The sequence below is a fragment of the Neopsephotus bourkii genome, unplaced genomic scaffold, assembly GCF_033783945.1.
Source record: "Neopsephotus bourkii isolate Nb327-2 ecotype Australia unplaced genomic scaffold, CSIRO-AGI_Nbou_v1 NB_991, whole genome shotgun sequence".
Classification (NCBI taxonomy): domain Eukaryota; kingdom Metazoa; phylum Chordata; class Aves; order Psittaciformes; family Psittacidae; genus Neopsephotus; species Neopsephotus bourkii.
In genome coordinates, this window is record NW_026901483.1 from 4,111,391 (window position 1) to 4,132,971 (window position 21,581).

At 48.9% G+C, this 21,581-nt stretch overlaps 2 protein-coding genes across 4 annotated transcripts in view; one reads left to right on the top strand and one right to left on the bottom strand.

Annotated features, from left to right (window-relative positions):
- MCF2 (MCF.2 cell line derived transforming sequence) overlaps positions 1-6,970 on the top strand; it is a 61,847-nt gene extending 54,877 nt beyond the window's left edge. For all 3 annotated transcript variants that reach the window (XM_061359708.1, XM_061359710.1, XM_061359709.1), the window contains 2 exons: positions 1,078-1,178; positions 5,028-6,970. In XM_061359708.1, the coding sequence (XP_061215692.1) occupies positions 1,078-1,178; positions 5,028-5,068 (142 nt within the window). In that variant the 3' untranslated portion in view covers positions 5,069-6,970. The remainder of the gene's footprint in view (positions 1-1,077; positions 1,179-5,027) is intronic.
- A 1,435-nt stretch (positions 6,971-8,405) lies between these two features.
- On the bottom strand, positions 8,406-20,713 carry F9 (coagulation factor IX). The gene is made up of 8 exons (XM_061359720.1): positions 20,578-20,713; positions 17,632-17,795; positions 17,310-17,334; positions 15,351-15,464; positions 13,557-13,685; positions 11,165-11,403; positions 10,271-10,388; positions 8,406-8,990 (listed from the first exon to the last, which is right to left on the bottom strand). Exons 1-8 carry the CDS (start codon positions 20,642-20,644, stop codon positions 8,443-8,445), a joined length of 1,404 nt encoding a protein of 467 aa, XP_061215704.1. The 5' UTR covers positions 20,645-20,713; the 3' UTR covers positions 8,406-8,442.
- Between the last annotated feature and the right edge of the window lie 868 nt (positions 20,714-21,581).

Below are 21,581 nucleotides of genomic sequence, written 5' to 3' on the forward strand. Positions count from 1 at the left end.
ACCACCATCCCTCTGCTGTATTTAAAGCTGTGGCTCACAAGATGACAGTGCTGCGAGCGTTGCCTGGGCAGTCACCATGCCCAGTCTCCTGCCTGTTGAACCATCCTTGTGTCCGAGGGCAGTGTGCCCTCTCCTGATTCTTGGGGCAGTTTGGCTGGTTTCTGGCTCTCTTTCCCTTCCAGGGTGGTTCCTGCCTAGCTCTCATCAGCCAGCCCAGGCTCTGGGTAGGAGAGCGCACAGCACGCTGAGGCTGTGTTTGGGATGTGGGAAGGGTGATATTAGCAGGAGCCTGGATCAGATTGGCACAGTCACTAGCCCATAAATGCACAGACGTGGAGCCCTGTGGAGGATTCCTGGCTGACATCTTCAGCCCTTGCACTTCAAGGGCAATCAGAATGGAATGAATGGAATAGTAACAGACTGTTCTAGTTGGAAGGGACCTACTGTGATCATCTGGTCCAGCTGCATCCTGCAGAACCAGTTTGTTGTTAGCAAAAGCCAGATGCAAGGCATCTCAGTTTTGCTGGATGCTCACCACCCCTCATGGTGTTTTTGGCCAGTGCCAAGCAAAGATTTCTTACAGATTTCTCATACCAAGTCTTTTCTGTTAGACATATTTCACTGCATGAGACAGAGGGATGTCATTTATGAGCATGAGTATTTGCAGCTGCCTCAGTCTTGGCTTGAATATACTTACAGTATCCTGATTAAATTCATCCACCAGTCTAGCTCAATAACAGAGAAGTGAAGGAAGTTACTGCCCTTGGCTCCATCAGTAGTCAATAGAGGAAAACTGGTACCTCTGGAGGTCTCAGGCAGAATAATGTGTGCTCTGGAGAGCCTTGTTCCTCTCCATTGACTAGAGAGGGGCCCAAGGCACCTGTGCCTATGTAGGCTTTTTAATTAGGTTCCTATATTTAGGCGAAAAGAACACTTTAAATGCACACTCAGCTCCTGTTAAAATGCTTCCCTGCTTTGAGCACAATGTTGGTTGCACCCAGAGTTGTGTAGTGCGCCCATACTGAACTGCTCCTTGGGCTGGTTTGCTGCTTTTACTAATGCCGTTGTCGTTCAAAGGTTGGTGAAAAACCTCAACAGAAGAAAAGAAGGCTGGATTCCTGTGCACAGCCTGCAGCTGGTGGTGGGCGACTGCAGATTTCGGAATGCCAAAGTCACAGGTATCATATAGCACGCCTAGCAGGCGTGTCTTGTAACTCCAGTCAGGTCTTTTAAGCCATTCGCATTACACTCGATGTACTAAATCCAGCTGCATATGCCTCTGCAGGAAAAACCAGCAAGCAGCTACTCCCAAAAGCCTGCCAAAGTAGTCAGTTAAGCTTTTACTTTGCTGTTTGTTAACACCTTAAGACACTTAGGCACTAGTAAATTAAAACCAAGCATTTAAATACATAGATTTCTTTGCAAGAGCGCTGAGTAGAAGATTGGGGAGAAGAGATGGAGTCTGAGCAGGGATTCCCAGGACTGCTTTGCCTCCTCGCTGCTGTAGCTCAAATCCCATGGGAATAGGAGGTGTCTAGGCAAAATCTCCTCCTGCTGCCAAAGACGCCGTAGCCTGACCCCCAGCACTTTAGGGGCAATACTTCATTTCTGCCTCCCTTTGCCCTCATTGCTGCCTGCTTGTTAGAAGAGCATTTGTAATAGGTTACCAGGTTCTGGCAGAAGGCTTCTAGTCTCAAACCTCCTATTGCTCATTTTCTAGCCATAAATGTACATAGAAATAGGCAGGGAAGCATAACAGAGGACACAAGAAAATGCCTTAAGAGCAGCCTGTCGCCCTTGCTGTGTATCACCATCACCGCTCCATGTGTTGCCTCATCACCATGCTGTCCGCTGGAAACGGGAGATCAGGGTTTGCCATGGGAGAAGCTCAGAAAACCCACATAGATTTAGTCCAGTTAAAATAAAGATACACTCGTTTTGACCATATGAAACACATTTTGCAAGTAGAGCTCTTTTTAAATACTTCCTTTTTTTTTGTCAGAATCTATTGTTTTGTTGAGCATGAAGGAAGCCTTCTTAAAAGGCTTAAAATCCCAGTCAGCTTGTGATGCTTTTCCAGTGTATTTCAGTGAAATCCTTCGTATAGATGAAGGTATTTTCTGTCCCCTTTGATGCAGGGCAATTGAATTTCACAGATTAGAGGTTTTCTGACTGTATATAAGGGGTAGCTTGTAGCAGGATCTCAGTGGGGCTGAGAGGACTCCCTTTGGCACACTCCCACCCTGGAGTACTGCGTGTTGTCTTCTTAGCAAGCCTGGGTATCACATCTCGCTGCGTCCTGGACCAGAGCCTGTGCAGGAGTGTTCTCCAGCCATAAATTCATCTAGAAAACAGGGTGCTGGCAAACTTTGAACACCAGTGTACTTTGTCAGTGGTCATATCCCCCAAAGCCTGGAGACCCACAGCTCCAAGCTGCTTTGTAATGTTGCTGGATGAGGATTTCACAAGGCAGAACCACAGAGAGCTCCTCCTGGGAGTCTCGGGTGCTTTGCAGTCGTGTTGCACTGGGCTCTGTTTTCCCTGTCAAGATGAAGCCTGTTCTCTCTCCCTGTTGCTGATGGTGTATGCAGTCTCCAGGCATGATTCTAATTTTACATGCACTCCAGGCAATATTGCAGGATGAGGCAGGATGTTTTCCTAGAGCTATTCCTAGAGCTTTTCAGTGACGTGTCCTTATAGCCATAATGTACTTGCACTCTGAAAACACTTTCAAACCGTACCTTTGCATTTAGCAATTCCCTTTCCTCTATGGGCTGGTCATTTTATACTGCAGGTGACTTTGTCCCACTGCCTGCTCAGGGATGCAGTCTGGATTAGGCTCTTTCCTGCTTCTGCAGAAGATGGAGCTCTTGCTCCAGTATAACAGAGGTAGAATTAGGCAGCCAAGCTTGTAGAGCAAAGTAGGGGCAGGAGGGAGCACTGTAGCCCTCATACATTAATAGCTGCTTTGCTGAAGGGCTGTTTTGCATGTAAGCAGGGTGAGCTTGATTAACACGTTGGGACCCCAAGAGCTTAGAGCATGCTGGGGTCACTTCAGTGCTGGGATAGATGCACTCTTGGCCCTTTATAGGGTTATTGCTCAGCTCCAGGTGCCCACAGTAAATAGAAATCTATCTCCAATGACAGAATTTCACAACCAGAATCCATGCAGACCTGAGATGTGGATGTTTTTCAGTGCAAAGCCTTTAGATGGATAGATGAAATGGTTCTCTTACCCTAACATGTTTTCTTACATTTATACTGAGGCCCTAACAGAAAGCTCCCACCACAGGATGGCTGATACCCACACGCTTCCAAGCTGTTCCTCTCCCCTCTTGCAAATTATCCCAGTGTTGAGCCAGTACAAACCATAATGAAGTTGCAGGGAACTTTCTGCTGCCCAGTTTAAGTTATCAGGTGTGTATTTGGTCAATGCTCTGCTCCCCTCCCATTGCCAGCCTTGCAAATCCACCATGCAGCCTGCGTGCAGAGCTCAGCTTGAAACACCCGAACGCATCCACAGGTGATTTCTCTTCCTTCCTTCACATGTTGGCACAAATAAATGTCCTTATAGATGAGTGGTTACTGTTGGCAATGCCACGTAACTCTTGATAAAGAAAGCATTTTGATGCATATGCCCTTTTGCAAAGGAGGAAACCTGATTAAGCTTTATGTACATCTTGGCTTGCATGTAAGCTATGAAGCTGTTTGGGTGGAAGATAGCTGGCTTGGAGGTTGCTTTGAAAACCACTTCTTGTGCGCCTCTTCTGCTGCTTTCTGCTCAATAGATTTATCCTATCTCCTGTGTGAATCCGTGGTGGATTTTTTAGGGGGAAGGAAGAGCAAAACAGAACCAAAGCATTTGCAGCTTCTTTCACCTGGCCTTTAGAAGCTGGGTAGAGAGAAGGGCAAGTGTCTGGTTTGCACGTGCTGCGTGGAGGTTGCATGAGACTGGTTTATTTTAGAGAGAGCAGCAAATAGAGTAGGCTGAACAAAACCAGGAATTCAGATGAAAAATAGGAGCAGTGATAAATGCCTTTGCTTATTATATCTATAAAAGAAATATTGCTACAACTTCCAAGTTCTTTTAAGCAGCAAAACATGTTCCATGGCAGGATTTGACTAGAGCCCCAAGGCAGGGAGTATTCAGAGCAGGTACGGAAGGATGCTCCATGCCAAGGGGCATGCACCCACTTGGCTTAAGGAGGATGCAGGCTCCTGTTCTACACACCAGACCCTCTTGTAGTTTGTTTTAACACCCCTCTTGCTAAATCATCTCTTCCAAGCCTTAAGGGGATCCCCTGCGTGTGCTCTTGCAATAAAGCTGAGTAAAGGTTTCCCCCACTAGTAGTGCCTGAAGCTCCAAGCTTGCATGTCTTCTGCTCCTGCTGGCCAGGGCGGTGGGGATGGAGTCTGCTGAGCTTGAGAAGCCCCTTCTGCAGCCTGAATCTGCCCTATAAGGGGTATCAGAGGTGGCTGATCTCTTGAGCTCCTGCGGGCTGGCATGAGCATGTTGGCTGAAACACACCAGTTTTGCCTAAGTTCCACTTAAAATGCCATTTGTAGCTTTGCAGATGTAGCACAGCTCTTTGCACTAGAACTCATGCACTTTAACATGCAGCCACAGGCTTTTGTATGTATGCGGGGTCCATTAGAGGTACTGTTGAGTTCTTTTGGGCCTTTGAAACATAAAGCAGGGTCTCCTTGCCCAACCCAGTGCCAGCCAGCTTTGCAGAACAGCTATTTCCTAATGCTGTAAAAAAGCCTGACAAAATAAGGGGTCTAGAGAAGACACTGGCTGGTCACGCTGTGATACTCAAGTGATAGGTGATGGAAATGAGTCAAACCCTGTGGTCCTGCCTTAAGCAAGGCTCTCACTGAAGCAAGTGGGAGTTCAGCTTGTAAGGAGAACCACAGGAGAGCACTTGGGTTTTTCATGCTATACAAATGTTACGTGATTGCAGGGAGCAATGTATTTCACGGAGTAAGATGCTTTAATATTAACATCATTCTTCATTACTTTATAGATGCCGCCCTGTGTAACACGAGAAAGTTTAGTTCCCCTTGAATTGAGGGTGAACTAGTAGCATCCCATTTTCGATGCTCTTTGGAAGCTTTCAACTAAGTGTTACAGAGAAATAACACAATAGTTGGAGTTGTCCTGTACTGTTCATCACATTCACAGACCTCCACAGCTTCATCTGCACTGAACGGGACCGGGGTCCTAAGCAGCTTCTCATAGTCATCAAGGAAGCCATTTCTGCTCTATCCCTTTGTTCTTTCCTCTCCTCTGGAAAGTACAGTATTTTGTTCATTTTACCTGCTGTTTTTCCATGGCATTCATCACGTTTCATCAGAAAAGTACACTACAGTTCCCTGACACTTTGTTTAGATGCTTGAAATGTCCTCTACAGGTTGAAGGCTTTACCTCCATATATTAGCTGACCACTGTTGAAGTTGCAAATAAAAGAGTTGAGGTTTGGTAAACCAAAAACCCATCACCACCAAAAAAAGAAAAGCAAACAAAGCAGCTCTGTGTCCTGTTGAATTGATTTTTATGGCTGGGTTTTAATTAGCTATGTGAATGTAATGTTCTGTAAGAGCATCATCTGGCTGACTCACACGTGAAGATGCAATAACACTCAAGATCCTCTTTTTGCACTTAGGGCCTGACTCCAGCCCCTTGCAGTCAGCCCCATTGATTTCAGTGAGGTTTGGATCAGGTCAAACTGACAACTCAGGGTTGTCACCAATCACTTAGGGTCCCAAAGCATCCCAAGGCTGAAACCTGTATAGAGCAAGTGTTGAAGTTTACATTAAATGTATGTACTTTTGGAACACGTGCCATAAATCCAAGTTAAATGTCCATGTTTGCACTAAGGATGTTCTTGTGATTAAGACTGTACTTTTCAGCATCTTTGACAATAACGTATCTATTGAACTTTTGAGAAAGAAAACAGCATCTTGAACACTCACCATTTAAGTTGGTGTTTCTTTGTCTAGTTTTGCTTTTGTAGAACATAGGTACAGGTGGTTTGACTTTTAAGCAGATGTGTGCAAAGAGCATCTATCTGACTGTGTCGAGAGCAGGGTTAATAGTTTGCATGTGGTAGTGAGTTTGCTCTGTCCCGTCAAAATGAACTGCTTTATACCATGGACTAAAGGGGGACCTTGATGATCTGACTCTGATTTGTGATCCAGGGGTTCTTAGATGCAGTCCCACGCTGTTAAGTTCAAACACATTGGGGTTGGGTTATTTGGTGACCGTTTTTGTATGGGGGAATCACTGACCCACTTGATGGCTGTGGGTGCTCGGGGGGTTCCCCACCACGCTGGCACTCAGCAGTGGGCTGGTTCCAGTTTGGGTGGCCAGTATTGTGGGTAACCCCTGTACACCCTCATAGACGTGACCAGCTGAGTATGGACTGAGCAGGAACTGGGAAGGTCCCAGTGTTCTTCAGCCACTGGCAACCACAGCAGAGGGGTTTAAAGTCACTGATGGTTCTTTCCATCCACATCAAAACTGGTCACAATGCACTTGATAGGTGGAAAACCAGGAGTGTCTGCAGTGACTCTTGGGGCTGGTGTTAGTGGTAAGGATTCTTGTGGTAAGAGTACACGTTTTGAGGTACAACTGTAAATACTTGTCTCAAACAGAGCACACATTGCATATTCGATGGTTTTAACCTTTTTTGTCTTCCATAGTTTTAAATCTGAGCTTTTCCTAATTTATGAGGTTGATCCGTTCTGCCAATCTGAATGTACAGTCCGAGGTTTTTAACATTTGAAACTTTGCACACGACATGGTATCTTACCTTAAGTATGCTGTTGAAGTAGGCTCTTCATGTATAGGGGTAAATCACAGTGGAGAGTTTTCTCTGACTGCAAGTTGAAATGGACTATATTGTATATGTACCTGTAAAAAAATGTGTTAAATCTATATTTAAAGATTAAAAACTTGTTAAATAAATTCATCTGGGAATATGCAATTCTGTCCCAATAGAACCTCTGCTATGGAATTTGAGGGGAAAAAAAGTGATTCTCACAGTATTGGTTTTATTTAATTTCTTTGGAACAAATATAACCTCTTTACATGCATTTTGGTTTTAAAACAAGCAGTGGGGGATGATCTGATTAGCTTCCTGCTGGATGTAGTGGCAATGAAACTGGGAGAGGCACCTTCGTGTTCATACCAGCATCTGAAATAGCAGCTATTGATCTTCTGCCCTGGCTCAGGGGGTCTCCATCACAATCCCGCATCCCAGCACTGGTCCAGGTTGGGAACCATGGGGCCATGCTCATGGTGGGGTACACTGGGGCTATAGGGGCAGCAACAGACCTGTTGGAGGTGGTGTGGGGGACACATGTCACCCAGTGGGAAGGGGGGACCCCTGTCAATGGGGTTTTGCATCTGGAGACATGGCCTGATCCTGTGCATGGTGGCTGCAATGAGGTGAAGCCTGTGCAGAGCTGCACATCCATGATGTGGTTCCACAAGGCAATGCTTTTCCCTGTGCACCCCTGCAGTTTTCCATGGAAGGAGATACAAGATGAACCAGCACTGATCAGAGGTAACCTCCATTCCTCTGGCATCACTCCCTCCCCTTGAACTAAGCCCATTTGAATCAGCCTGACAGAGGACCTCTGCCCATCATAGCCTTTCCATGGGATGCCACATTCCTCTCCCTGTGTGCCAGTGCCATTGCCCATCCCAGGCACAGGGCAGGCACCTCCTAGCAAGGTTTCTGCTCAGGCTGGGGTGTCCCGCACTGTCTGCACTCAGGGGACATCCCACAAGCCCCATGGGGAGGGCAATGCACTGTCTCCATCAACACAAGCAGCATCTATGGCTGCAGCCTCTTAACATGATTAATCTGGAGACCAAGACAGGTAATGAGCACTAAGCAGTTCTCTTCATAATGCCAACAAGGCTTAGCAGAAACCATTAGCATAAAGCAGGCCACTGCCTTTAGATGAGTTTTATGCAGGTTTTAGGTCATTTATACAGCCAGTTTTATGCTATCCTAAAGCAGGAGGAGCATTTCTTACTGATGTGATCCATCTTGGCTTTGTTCATGTGAAAACATCTGGCCAAGAGCGCTGCAGGTGCAATGCTTTGTGTGTTCATCTCCTCCTGCTGCAGAGATGGGTTCTATTTGCCAGTGGTATAGCAGCCACGGGTGATGCTGGTGGCACAGTGCCGCAGGGCATCCCCACCAGCCTCTGCACTCGGGGTTTGGGGGTTTGCCCCACTCAGCAGTGCAGCCACGGGTAATTAAAAGGCCTTTTTATTTCCTCATCACCCCATTTCCACCGCGTCCTCTCAACTTTGACCTTCCAAGAGCAGAAATCAGTTCACTCAGAGAGGTTTATTACAACGCAGTGATTCTGACGCACGCCTCTCTCTGCACGTAACCAGTCCATCGCCAGCACTGGGTTAGTTTAGGTAAGCCTCGTGGTTTCCTTTATCCACTTCAGGTACTTGGAGACCTTGGTGTAGATGCCGTACTTCCCCGGCTTGGCGCACTCCTCGCCCCAGCTCGTGATGCCCGTGAGGAACCAGGTGCCCTCGATCTCGGTGCTGTAGGGCCCTCCGCTGTCCCCCCCACAGGTATCGCTGCCCCCGGCCGGGAAGCCGGCACAGAACATGTTCTGCAGGATGGTGGTGGCCGTGCTCTTGAGGCAGGTGGGCCGGTCCACGAAGGGCACCTTGAGGACCTGCAGCACGGTGGCGGGGCGGCCGCGGAAGAGGGTGCTGCCCCAGCCGCTCACCGTGCCCATGCCGTGCTTCAGCAGCGCGTTGGTGAACTCCCGGCTGCCCGTGCAGATGGGCGTCACGTAGCTGGTGAAGGTGAGCGGCCGGTCCAGCTCCAGGAGGGCGATGTCGTTGTGGTGCTTGTTGATCCTGGCGTCGTACGTGGGGTGCGGGAGGATCTTCACCACCTGGCGCCGCTGCTCCGTGTGGTCGTCCTCGTTGGTGTTGTATTCACCTGCAGAGGCAAGTGGTGCCTTGGGATGGAGCCCTCCATGGCCGGGCCAGCGACCGTGGCCTGAGGATGCCATCCCCATGGGGGGGTGTAAAGGGGGGAGCTCTGCACGCCCCAGCCCTCGGGCTCTGCTGAGGCCAAGCTGCTTGCTCCTTGTCAAGGGGCACTGGAGGCTCTCCCGCAGCATCACCTCCTGGGTCCCTGCAGCCAGCAGGGCCTGACCCCCAGCTGTGCCCCCAGGCACGCAGCAGCCCATCAAGTGCCAAGGGCCCGGGTGCTTTGGCCAAGGTTAGCAGCAGTGTGGGTGTTTCAGGGGGTTAGCACCCTTGTAAGGGGACGTTGCCCTTGCATCAAAGGGGGAAACCTCTAGAATTAAAACCCTTTGCTTGAAATCAACCATTTCTCATTGAAAATAAACCTGACCTTCCCTGTTCCAAACCCACACCACCACAGGGCAGAACGGGTGGAGGAGGCTACAAAGAGCCCCCCTGATGCTCACAGGTGCCCCTGGGTCCCTGCACGAGGCTCAGGTGCCCGTGATTGCAAGGTGCAGCTTCGGGCTCCTGTGATGGAGCTGCCGGCAGCCTCTTACCTGCCCTCCTGCTTGTGCAGCAGGCAGAGGGAAGGGACAGTGCCCTGTGGCCTTGGGCTGGCAAAGGGGCAGCGGGTGGGTGTGCGGGGAGCCGGGTCCCCTCTCCCGGCTGTGTCCTGCTGAAGGATGCGCAGCAGGGGGGCTTTCCCCACTCCTTTCCTCGCAGCGCACCAGGCTCAGGGTGCGTTTCCCCCCTGCTGCCTCGCTGCCAGCTCCGGAGCAGACCATGGCCTCTGAACAGCACCTGCAGCACTCCTGGCCCCGGCAGCGCCCTGTGCCTGCTGCGTCTGCCTGCGGGGAGCAGCACGGAGCCCATCGGGAGAGGTGAGGCTGCTTTCAGTGCTGGGGGATGCGGGGTGGTGGCTGGTGCTGGTGATGGGTGCTCTGGGAGCAGGGTTTGCAGCACACTGTGGACGTCAGCTGTGTTTCTGCAGTGGGGATGCGAGACTGATGTGGGGGAAGACTTTCAGAAGGCTTTTCCTATGCAATGTCTGCTTACTCTTGCTGGGGACCTGAGAACGTGCTTCAGGGGTGGGAATGGGGAGGCAAAGGACAGAGGAGGGGAACGCTTCTTCCATTCCCTCCTCATGGAGCAGCATCTTAACTGAAATCCCTGGCCTTCCGCAAGGGCTCTGTGCAGTCTCTTGTGCCAGTGCAAGTGCCCCATCCCTCGCCTGTGCTGGGTGCTCACCTGCCACAGCAGTGACATTGTCCCCTGGCTGCAGGCAATGTGCCGCTGTCACCACCCATTTCTCGTTGATGATGGACCCACCGCAGAAGCCCACACCTTTACTGTCCACCAGATGGACCTGTGGGAACAGAGGGAAATCACACCCAGGCTTTGTGTAAGTCAATGGGGAAGGAGAGTGGGGAGCAGAGATTTTGTCTGGCTGTGGTTAGGTTGCACAGACCTAGTGCTGCTTGTTGGAGTGTCCCTGTGCCTTCATGCCCTGTGCTGTCACAGAGGGTGGCCAATGCTTTGGGAAAGATCCAAGCTAGGAGCTAACTTCCCTTTTGACAGCAATTAAAAGGCCTTTGCAGAGTGGTGGGTTGGGGGTCTCTTTGCATCCCTCCCCTTGCAGTGATGGCACTTTGGTGAGGTAGAGAGGACTAGGATGTCCCAGGCTGGATAAAGAAGGAGCAGCAGGGCTTGGCAGGTGTCATACAAGGGCGGGTATTTGGTGGTATAAATGATCATGGATCTGTTGAGGCTGATGGAGCTGCGTTGTTCCTTGCAAAGCTCCCCTCACTCAGCCTTCAGCTTAACCTGAGTGAATTGATGGACTGCTGGGCAATCTGTTGCTATAGCTCAAAACTGCATCCTTTGTGCCCACCCAGATAAAGCTTCTGTGGCTCTGACTTCCAGCTTGTTTCCCAGGCAGACCCTCAGCCAGGTAAGCTTTGTCACTGTGCCATAGAGCTGTTACAGAAAGAAGCTGTGCTCCTGTTAGCCTTGAGATCCACTGATACACTAACCTCAGGGATAGGCTTTGGGTATGTGGAAGGGAGATAAGCCTGCATTCAGAAGGGAATGAATAGGCAGCGATTGCTGGGGCTGCAGGGGAGCTGCAGAAATAGGCAGTACCTGCCAGGGCACCTCTCCTCTCATGCTGTCAGACCCACCAACAACCCGGGTGCCTGTTTTGACTATGGGTGTGATTCTCGTGGTGGCAGCCGTGCTGGTCTCCGTGGTGTTGTCGAGCCCCTCATCGGGAGCATCATCGTGCTCCTCGGTGGTGACGTTCCAGTGCTCAAAGGTGTTTATGGCACGGGTGAGCTTGCTCTTTGCTTCAGGAGCCGTGATCTTCCCACAGGGATAGGGCACTGGGAGAGAAATGGGCATGGTTAGGACTGGCAGTGTGTCACACTGATTACAGCCATCAGAGGGGTAGGTGAGGAGGTAAATGCTGCCTCGTCTCAGCACCCTCTTTTAGGACTGACACAGGCTGTGGCCTCACTGCATGCTCTCCTTGCTAATAGATGGCTGTGCCTTCGAGCCACAGTGCAGGTTATATACAAGAATCATAGAACAGTTAGGGTGGGAAAGGACCTTAAGATCACCTAGTTCCAACCCCCTTGCATAGAATATCAAATCCTGCATTGTTTCTGGCCTGTAGAAATGACATCTGAACAGCTCGGAGAAAAAAGAAAGCTTGAGGGAGCTCGTGTCTGATGGGACAGTGCAGCTGCGCCCTTATCCCATGGGATGCTGAGGTGCATACCAGGGATTCCTGCTGGGAGTTTGGCTGACATTTCTATAGCCAGTAATTCCAGTACAATAGAAGTGCAGCTGGGAGAGGGCAGGAAATACTCGTATCTGCCAATTGTACAGATAATCCCACTTGGCACCGAGGTGAGGAAAACATTAATAAACTCTTTATAGAGTTGTAGCTTTCCCCTGTTAATTAAGATCTCATCTGTAGCTTCATTTCAGATGAGCTCTTCCCGTTTCTCTCCTACGCAGCGTGCGCCGAGTTCCTGCTGGTAGTGGCAGTCAAAACAGTAAATAGCATCAGGCATTGTCTTTCATGTGCAAAGCTTTCGACAGCAAACAAACATTAGTGTAAAATCAGATGTTAAGTGTGGCCTGCTGGGGTTTCAGGCTTCTTTTGCACAGGTCGCTTTAGGAATAGGGATTCAGTCAGTGTTGAGTGATGGACAGTGTTACCTGTGTGGTTTAGGCTGGGAAATGAAGGTTTCAGAGCCAACCAAAGCTAAGCTTTTGCAGGAAGGGCAATTACCCAACCTGAAAGATGATCTTATTGCTAACAGTGAAACTTTCTGGTCCAGTGAAAGTGATACAGTGTGTTGGGCAACACAGGCCTGAGCTCTAACAATGTCCATCAACAGAAGGCCTCCCAGCCTAAGATACTTCCTACACTGACTGCTGAAAGTCAGTGCTTTAGGAGCTCAGAGTGTTCCTGTAGCTAGCAGACCTTCAGAAACTAACTCATCTGGGTGGGTGCCATGTGCTTGCTTAGGTGTGCAGATCTGTTACACTCAGGTGTTAGAAATCAAGCAGCATCAAGAGTTAGATTGACCTTAGATGACAAAATATTTCTCTACTCCATCTCCTTTTTCCTCTGCAAGGTGTGCTTCATGCCCAGTTAACTTGCTGTGTTGTGGTGGGTTGGGATTGCACGTGTTGGTGTACTTCAGAGATGTTGTAACAGCCTACGAGCAGGGTGAAGTTGGGGAATATAACAAGAATCAGCTATTCTTTAGCCCTTTATGAAATTGTAACCTCAAGCAATGCATTTCCCCTCCACCTTACTCAATACCACAGCTAAATCACAGTCTAAGTGTTGTTGAGGGTCTTTGTGTGAAGGTATGCACTGTTAGGAGGACAGCACCACCTTAAAGCTTCACTTTTCCACCCACTTATAAGACACTGCATGATGATCAGCCATGAAATGAACTCCCAGGAGGATTTACAGTAAGAAAGATTGTCTTTTGTTTGGAAAAAGTCTACAGCATCCTCAATGTAGGATTGGTAACTGAATAGCAGCTCCTGTTGGAAGAACATGGGAGTGATGGATGGATGGATGGATGGATGGATGGATGGATGGATGGATGGATGGATGAACACCAGCATATAGGCTGGTGTAGCTGAACAACACATTTCTGCCTCCAGAAATCTACTGATCCATATCTAGAAAGGTAAGATGCAAGTGAGAGAGGTCTTGTGTGAGCAGCCATCTGAAAGCAGCCTTTGCTTTGTGAGCAAATTCCTGGACAACTATCCTCCTTCTCCACTCACCTAGGCTAAAAAAAGGGTATTTAAATTGCATCCTTCATGCCTGACCCCACATCTGCCTTTGAGAAAGTGCAGGGTGAGGCTCTTTACATTGGCTAAGCAGGAAAACAAGGCTGGTTTCTGACAGGTTATTGCATCTCTATGAGATTCATGTATCTAAATCCAGGACAAGACTGTGGAAACTTTCACCCAAATCTCTTAAAAGCCCTTAAAAATTAACCTGTAGGTTCACAGGACTTTCCATCTTCATGAAGTCTGTAGCCAGCAGCACAGGAACACACAACCTTCTGTGGCGGGTCGTGCCTGCAGAAGTGCTTGCAGCCTCCGTTTTTAATAGCACAAGTGAAGTCTGAAAGAAATAGAAACAAAACTGAGAAAGCTCTCTTGAAATACAACTGCTCAGAGATTTATTGGGACTTGGGCCTTTGGGGTCACCCTATAACCCAACCCTGGTTGTTCCAGGCTATGGAAAACAGATGCTTGTCTGCAAGGAGAGTGTCCTCCATCTAAATCACATCCTTGCTCATGATGGGCACCTCTTTGAGACGGGAGGTTGAGGACTGGCCCCTCTGAGCCCTGGCACAGCCTCCTGCTGCTGTCTGAGGTTTGGCAGCCGGACCACAAAGGCCTCCTGCAAATATTTGGTCAGGAGCCACGTGATTTCCCCACCGTGGTGCTGCTTTTTCCTCCCCCCGTGCTTAGGCAATGCGGGATGCTAGCGGGGAACATCGTGTGCCGAATGGGAGCAAACCCTGACCCCAAGAAGGGCTTTGTCCTGGGATTGTAGCTGGGCTCTGTATTTAAAACCTCCGGCAAAGCCATATGTTCTTCCTGACATACCCATCAATCATCACAGCTTGACGTGGAACACCCATTTGAGCAGGATGCTTGATGAAACGGGTCCCAACCCAAGGCACAGCGAGATTCCCAATGCTCGCCTGTGTCTTCTCCCACCCCACTTGCACTCTGCGGTGGGAACCCCATCTCTTGCAGGTGGGAAGCCACTAAACCACAGACACCCTTTTAATTCTCAGTGAGTTTTCCAGTCTCTTCACAGCAGATTAACTCCACTCCTACTTCTCAAGGACACCTCCCTTCCTGTAGCCATTTTCATGCCATCATTTACTATTTTTACAGAGCTCCTCTTCACGCCTCACTTCTTGCTCTATTTCTGTCCCTGTCTCACTTCCACCAGAAACCTGAAATAAGACTATTTAAATAGGATGCGGCTTTGAAATGCTCTTTTCAACGTACTCTCCTCTTGCCAGAGCAGCAGCACAACTAGAAAGAGAATCTTTTATTAGTGCAGCGTGTCTAGCACATTATGCGAGTCGCACAGGCCTGATTATATTATAAGAGCTGAATATCCCTCTTGCTTAAATTATCAGCTCTTTGGGTTTCATCAACTCCTCAACCCATCGGGGAAAAATATTTGCCTTTTGTTTGCCTTCAGAATCAAGGTTGCTGGTGATAATTATAATTAGGAATTTAGCTGAGTGCTATTGAGAGGGGGCTGCAGTAATCCTGCCCTGCTGCCCAGTCTGGCAAGAGGGATGGGGTGAAGGAGGGAGAGGATGGGGGCCCCACTGGGGTCAATGGAAAGCTGCTGCTTCCAGTGGGTGAGCACGTCGTCCCGGATTGACGAGCAGCCTCAGAAGGGCTTGTGCTGGGGAGATAAAGGAAGGTCTCTGTGTCAACATTTGTGCTGGCAGCCCGCAGTGTGCTGAGCAAAAGACCTTGAGCCTGAGTCTCTGTTGGCCCCTGTGTGAGAGCAGGCATCTCAGTGCTCAGTGGAGGCTTCACCAAGGGCAGGAGAGGACAGGCACTTCTGCTCCTGCATCCCCAGCCGTGTTCACCCCTAATTCCATTGCCAACGGGCTGAAACGGTGCATTCATGCTGTGCCCTACAGCAAGGCAAATGTGTCTGAAACAGCCCTTTAGTAGGATGAAACTCTATGTCCACTTTGACTTCAAACAGGGCAGAGCAACCACAGGATGAGCCCCCAGTACATACCTATCTCACAGTTTCTGCCTTCATACCCAGGTGGGCACCAGCACACATAAGAACTTACTGCATCCTTGCAAACAGCTCCGTTTTTGCATGGGTTGGGATCGCACTGATCTCCATCTGGGGGAGAAGAGAAGAGAATTAACACACATGAGCATCCACCATGGCTGGTGCTGACCAAGCACTGGAGCATTGCTCTGTGCAAGCCCTCTGTTAAAGACAAGTAGGGACTGCACACCTTCCTTCTTGAGAACGGACAGTAAGTCAGATCTCACACCCAAGTGCACAACAGACAGCATCAGCACTGGGGTAACATCACTATCAGTGCTTTAACCAGGGTCCTTATTATGTAGCCTGTCCCATGTAGGTGAATTTTGCTTGTTTCAGCAACACTCTTCAATGTCCTTCACGCAACATCTCAACAGGACCTCATGTCCTGGCTAAGTTAGGCTAAGTTAGAAGGTTTGCTTCCTTGAGAGTGGTTAGGATGTCCTAATCTGAGTTATTAACACCCCTATCCTTGTTCTGTGAAGGTTGGGACATGGCCACTTGGGTTTGGAGCCCTCACTGTATTAGGATTGAGACTCTCAGTTGCTCTTTCTTTCTAAGCATTGCACTGCTATCAGCTGGTCTAGATTTCTCTCTGCATGTCAGGGTTTTCCTTTTCACAGTTGCCTACAGCTGAGAAGCTGAGGCTTCAACAGAAATACCCAGTACTGCAAACCTGGTGATCTAACACTTCAGAAGAGGAAGTCAGTGATGTTGAATATCAGGGGAGTGTGCTTTGAAATGGTCATGCAAGGACAAGGAGGAAGGGGAACGAATGTCTTGATGTGTTTGTGTCCCACCAGTAAGTGTGGCTGTTAATGGTGCTTCCAGGAATGGGCTGGAATGCAGAAGGCAGGTTACAAACAGGGGCAAAATCATGGAATCACAGACTGGTTTGGAAGGGACCTTAAAGCTCTTCCAGTTGCAACCCCTTGACACCCTGCACTAGAGCAGGTTGCTCCAAGCTTGTCTAAGGCATGGTGATGGAGGCTGCAATCAGTGCTTGGTACCACTTGGTGCTGTGCAAGGGGTGAGCTCCTGCAGGCTGCTGTTGGGAAGAGCAGCTTGTAAGCTGAACAGTGAACCTGGATGATAGTGTTATGTATGGCATTCATTACTTCTGAAGAGCTAATTGGTTACAGCGAGCAGGGAAATGCAGTGCTGAGCTTCATTTGAGCTGCTTTTTCAGAGGACAATCCTACAATGCAAATGTAACTTTTTTATATGGCATAGTCTGGACTGAATAATGTGAATTATTTAAGGCTTTTTAGTGAGATGTTCTGGGCCCTTCGCCAGCCTACAGAGCAGTTCATTTATTGAAATATCCTTAGAATTAGTTTCAGATGTTTTAGTGGGCATTGAAATCGTTTGGTAAGGGACTGAGGAGCCATAGTGGATGGAGGCTGAAAGCAAAACCTAGGTGGTGGAAGGAAAATGATGGAGAAGCAAGGGTTTGGGAGCGCGGGTATGAACTGCAAACAGCTGCTTGTTACGGTCATGTTAAGGCTGCAATTGAATATGGCATTTCTAGGGATTCACACTGTGCTTGCATGGGGCTGTGCCTTATCTGGAGAGCTCTGCTTGAGAACAGTGTTTGCTGTTTGCTGAAGGGCTCTCAGTTACTGCTCTCCTGTTTAGTCTACAGCAGGGCTGAAACTAGAAACCCAAAGGTGTGACCCGGGCTCAACAGATGCAGTGCTCTGTGTGGACTGGTTTTATTCTCTGGAGTTTGCTCTAAAAACCATGCTTGAGCAAAGAAAATGTTAAGTATTTGGGTTGTGTACAAATGGGTGCCTGCAGGATTTAGGGTGCATGACTCTGACCAGCTCTGGGATAACGCGTCCTGCGTGCACAGGCAGCACCAAGGGATGAACATTGTGCATTTGAGCAGGAGGAAAGCAGTGTATGTTTTCTTACCAATGTATGTTTTCCAAAACTCCATCTGAAAGGGAAAAGAAGAAAAGTTTCCTTTGGTTTCTAATTCCTGAAGTCCTAAAAGGATGACTCTAAAGCAAAAAACTTGCAGGAAACCAGCGACCTCCATGATCCCAGTGGTGACCAACATCCCTCTAAAGCAGTTCCCAGCCCAACTGATGGATCACAAGTGAGGATAAACCACAGTAGATCTGCACTTGGCCCTGGCAGGTTTTCCCTTTGCTGTTCACTCCTTCCCCTCACCTGAAAGGCTTACAGAGGTGGAGGGAGCAGGGTATTGGTATTCTGCAGCAGCGATACTCACTGTTTTCTCTGTGTTCTCAAACACTTCCCGGGCTTCTTCAAAGCTGCATTTTTCCTCTATGCATTCCCTCTCGAGGTTCCCGGGAATAACCTCTTCCAGTCTGTTTGAATTGGCTCTCCTTTGCCTCTGCAGAACCGAGTTGGCCTCTTTGCTTGCGATGAAGACTGTGATTCGAAAAGAAATAGGGGCTAGAGAGGAGCACGCACCGTGTGATGCAGCAGGGATGGGCTCTCTGGGCTCTGTTCTCCTCAAAAGCAGGCCCTTTCCATGTGTTCACCCCTTTGTTGCCCCATGGCTGGGGATGTTTCAGGGGTGTTACCATCTACGTGAGGTTTCTTTAGTGTTTAACTTTAGGATCTAATCTGGAGAACCAAGGGTTAAAGCAGTAGATAGAAATGGCTGATGGTGAAGGTGTGATTGGGAGTGCTGACGTTTGGTGCTTATATACCCTAAAGCAGATGGTGTATCTCCTATCACAGATGCACAGACTGGAATAATCTGTTTGAGAGGGTGAAATGATAGGCTCTTTCATGCTGCTCTTTAAGGAGGTCTTGCTTGGACACAGAAATTGTCCTTCTTTGTCTCTGCCTGTTTTGGGTGTGAAAGGCCATTTGGAAGCCAGGGTCATTTGCTTCTCTCTGTGCCTGGGTACCACTGTTTCCTGATGGCAGGAGGGGTGGCATGAGCCTTCCTCACCCCGTGGGCCATGTTATGTCAGTGGGATGCTGTGAATCCACTTTCCACTTGCTGGCCAAGCTGCTGGGCTGAAAGCAGCAGCAGGGACCCCCAGTCTAGATGGGATGTCCATGGTGGCCACCAGCATTGGTGGCTGCCTGGTGAAGGGCACAAGGATGTGCAGTCCCATTATGGTGCTATACCATGAATGCTCATCAGACAGGGTCACACACCCCATCAGCAAGGTCAGCATCTTCTCTGGGTTCTTCCTGACCCACCTCTTGGAGCCCTCCATCCCTGCTGAGCTCTCTTCCCGCATCCCTCCGTTCTCAAATGGACATCATTCACTCACTGCAGCTTCTTGCTTGGCCTCCCCAGCCTCTCCTCGCTCTCCACCTCCCTTAGTGCTCGCAGCCATGTCCCTTTTAGTCACCAGATGGCACGGTAGAGTCTTGGAGCAAGTCTTGGAGCTGCTGGTGGATACCCAGGACACGGAGCCTTCTCTGGGGGCTCTATGCTGGAAGGAGTTCAGGTACCTGTGGGTGAGCCTGGTTCCTCTGAGGGTTAAGGAGAGCATGGACTATGAGGGGCAAGGGCTCATTCCTTCTCATGGCCGGCTTCTGCTCTTGATCCAGAGCAGGTCCCAGCCTCTCTCTACCCACATAGGGTCAGTTTGGGTGAGATCTGATGACCCCCAAGCAGGTTGCTGTGATTTACACGTTGCCCTGATGGTGTAACCAGCTCCATCGCCTAAAGATCCCTCTGTAAGAGACTGAACTAATAGTTTTTGCAATGCTTTTAATCATCATACAGCAAGGTGGCACCTCTGCCTTCCTCTTGCTGGTATGGTTTTGGTTAAAACTGGGCTGCATTAAGATCCTGACCTTCATCTGGTTGTTTGACATTAGATACTGGTGGGCAAAGCTCTGATCTCTGAAGAAGCTGGGCTGGTTTCAATCACTGCAACCCCTGTGGGGTGACTGGTCCCCTCTCGGGTGCAGTGTTGTGGCTTACATGAATATAGACCCCCAAGACTGGCTGAGAGCATGGAGACATGGAGGGAGTACAGCCTTGCTGGAGGAGACTTGTTCCCTTCTCCCCATGGCATGGGCAAGCCTCTAGCTTGGAGAAAGGGCTCAGAGCAGCCACACATCCCCATGTGTGAACTGAATAGCTGCGTTAGACCTGCTCCTTCACCTCTCCCCAGAGGGATGTGCCAGGCACTGGCTGCAATTAATGCATTTAATGGAGAGAACTCTTAATGAAAGCAGCTTCACCTCCTTGACATCTCTATAGGCTTTCTCCTTCGCTTCCTGACCTCACATACTGCTTTACAAGCAGAACTGGATTTGAACTAAAGGTTACAGGCCCCACAGGGTCACAGGCACTGTACTCACCCTGTCTGGAAGCCATCCTCACATCAGGAATATACTCACACAGGACACAGCAACTTCTGAACCAGTGTTTGAGACAGTGTGGTGGGGTTCTGGGCTATGGGACAGACCTGTCCTGACAGCTGAAGGTGGTATTTTCTAGCAGATTCACCCTGGTGATGGTACCAATATGAGCCTCTGCTCATTCTTCATTGCTAAGCCAACATTTTGGGGAAAGACCACGTTTTTAACCTGTTCTTTGCCATGTTTTAATGAGAGAAGAAAGGCCTTGCACTAAGCAACTACTTACCCTGGGTGTGAACCATCCTCTGCTGGAAACGTTGCTGCTACAGTTAAATCAAGCAACAGCCTGCATTACTATGTGTGATTGCCCACATCCATCAACTACTCTACCTTGTCTACGGTTTTGGCTGCATCTCACAGCCTTTGTTAAATTCACGCTGGGTTTGGCTTTAAACAGCTCTCACAGTGGCAAATCCACTGGCTGTTTTATGGATGTGGGCACTCGTTTGTACTCCAGGACAAAGCGATGGCACACGCGGAGCTGTGGATGTTACTCCACCAGCAACGCTCTCCCCTTTTTAATCTTTAATGTGCCTTCTAAAATGGCAGAATCCAGCTTAAAAACTGCAAAAAAAAGAAAAAAAGAAAAATCCTATTCTTATAAATTAATCCCTGTGACACTTTTTGAGGAAGATCGACATAAGAACTATTATTTCATCCCCAGAGCTTTAGAGAAAGGAGCTATGAAACACAGCAGTCCCTCCAGTCTCTTGTCTCATGACACAACACAAGCTGTCCCGCTATCCAGTGACAAACTGTGCCAACACCCCCTGCACCAAAAGCCAAGCACTCCATAGGTTTTAAAGGAACCCACCTGTACTTTGGGCCCCGAGACAAGCTCCCAGAAGCCAGATGAGGAGTACGAGGGGGTTCTTTGCCATCTTCCCACTGGCCAAGCCACTCGCTAACAGATTGTGCGGGTGGTGGAGCTCAGTCAATAGTTCCAAAGTGCAAGTGGTTGTTTATTGACTCTGGGTAACCCTTTAATTGAAGGTCGCCAGATGTGCCATTGCTGAAGCTTGAAGTGGGTGTTAGTGGAGGGGGCATGTCCAGGTACAAGGTAATTGCAGTCCTTGGGCTCATCACCTGCCCTGTAGGGTATTGCTGCTGTGTTTGTGGGTTAAGCATGGCACAGTAAATCAATTCAGCTTCAGTGACCCTCTTTAAAGCACTGGAATTCCCATTCCTATCCAGGTGATGTTGTTGGCCATAAGAAAATCCACAGCAGTGTTCACAAAGGCTTCAGCATAATCCGTTTTGTCCAAAAGAGCAGGCACAATTCCCTTGAAGACAACCCTATAGATGATGCTTCCTCTGGGATAACAGGCACTCTTGGAGCAGGGCTGTGTCAGCAAACACAATCCCTTGTGTTGGGTGGGTTATCTAACTGAAAACCTGGATGAAGTGAGGTGAGACTAATGGTCCATTATCCAGATTTGCTGGGGCAAATCCTGGAAACACATGGAGTTTGAGGAAGGAACCTGCTACTTGGTGGCTTGGACAATGGGCTGGCATAGGGATGTGCTGATAGGATGCTGGCTCCTGGCTGCAGGGTAGCCTTTGTCTAGGGCAGGTTTATAAGCTGCTCCTGATCCACTCTGGCCAAAGAGCAGACTGAAAAGGAGGGAAGATAGGGAAATTAAACAGGGAAAAAAGCAGGTTTTCATACAGAAAAGAAAGAATAAGTTTTCATATGAAACTATTTGTATTTAATGTTGAGTTACTTGCATCTTTTAAACCCTGTTTCTTCCCCTCTTCTGACTATCCCTCAATCTGAAGAGCTATTTCATAGCAAGTGATTGCTTTTGGGAAAATACT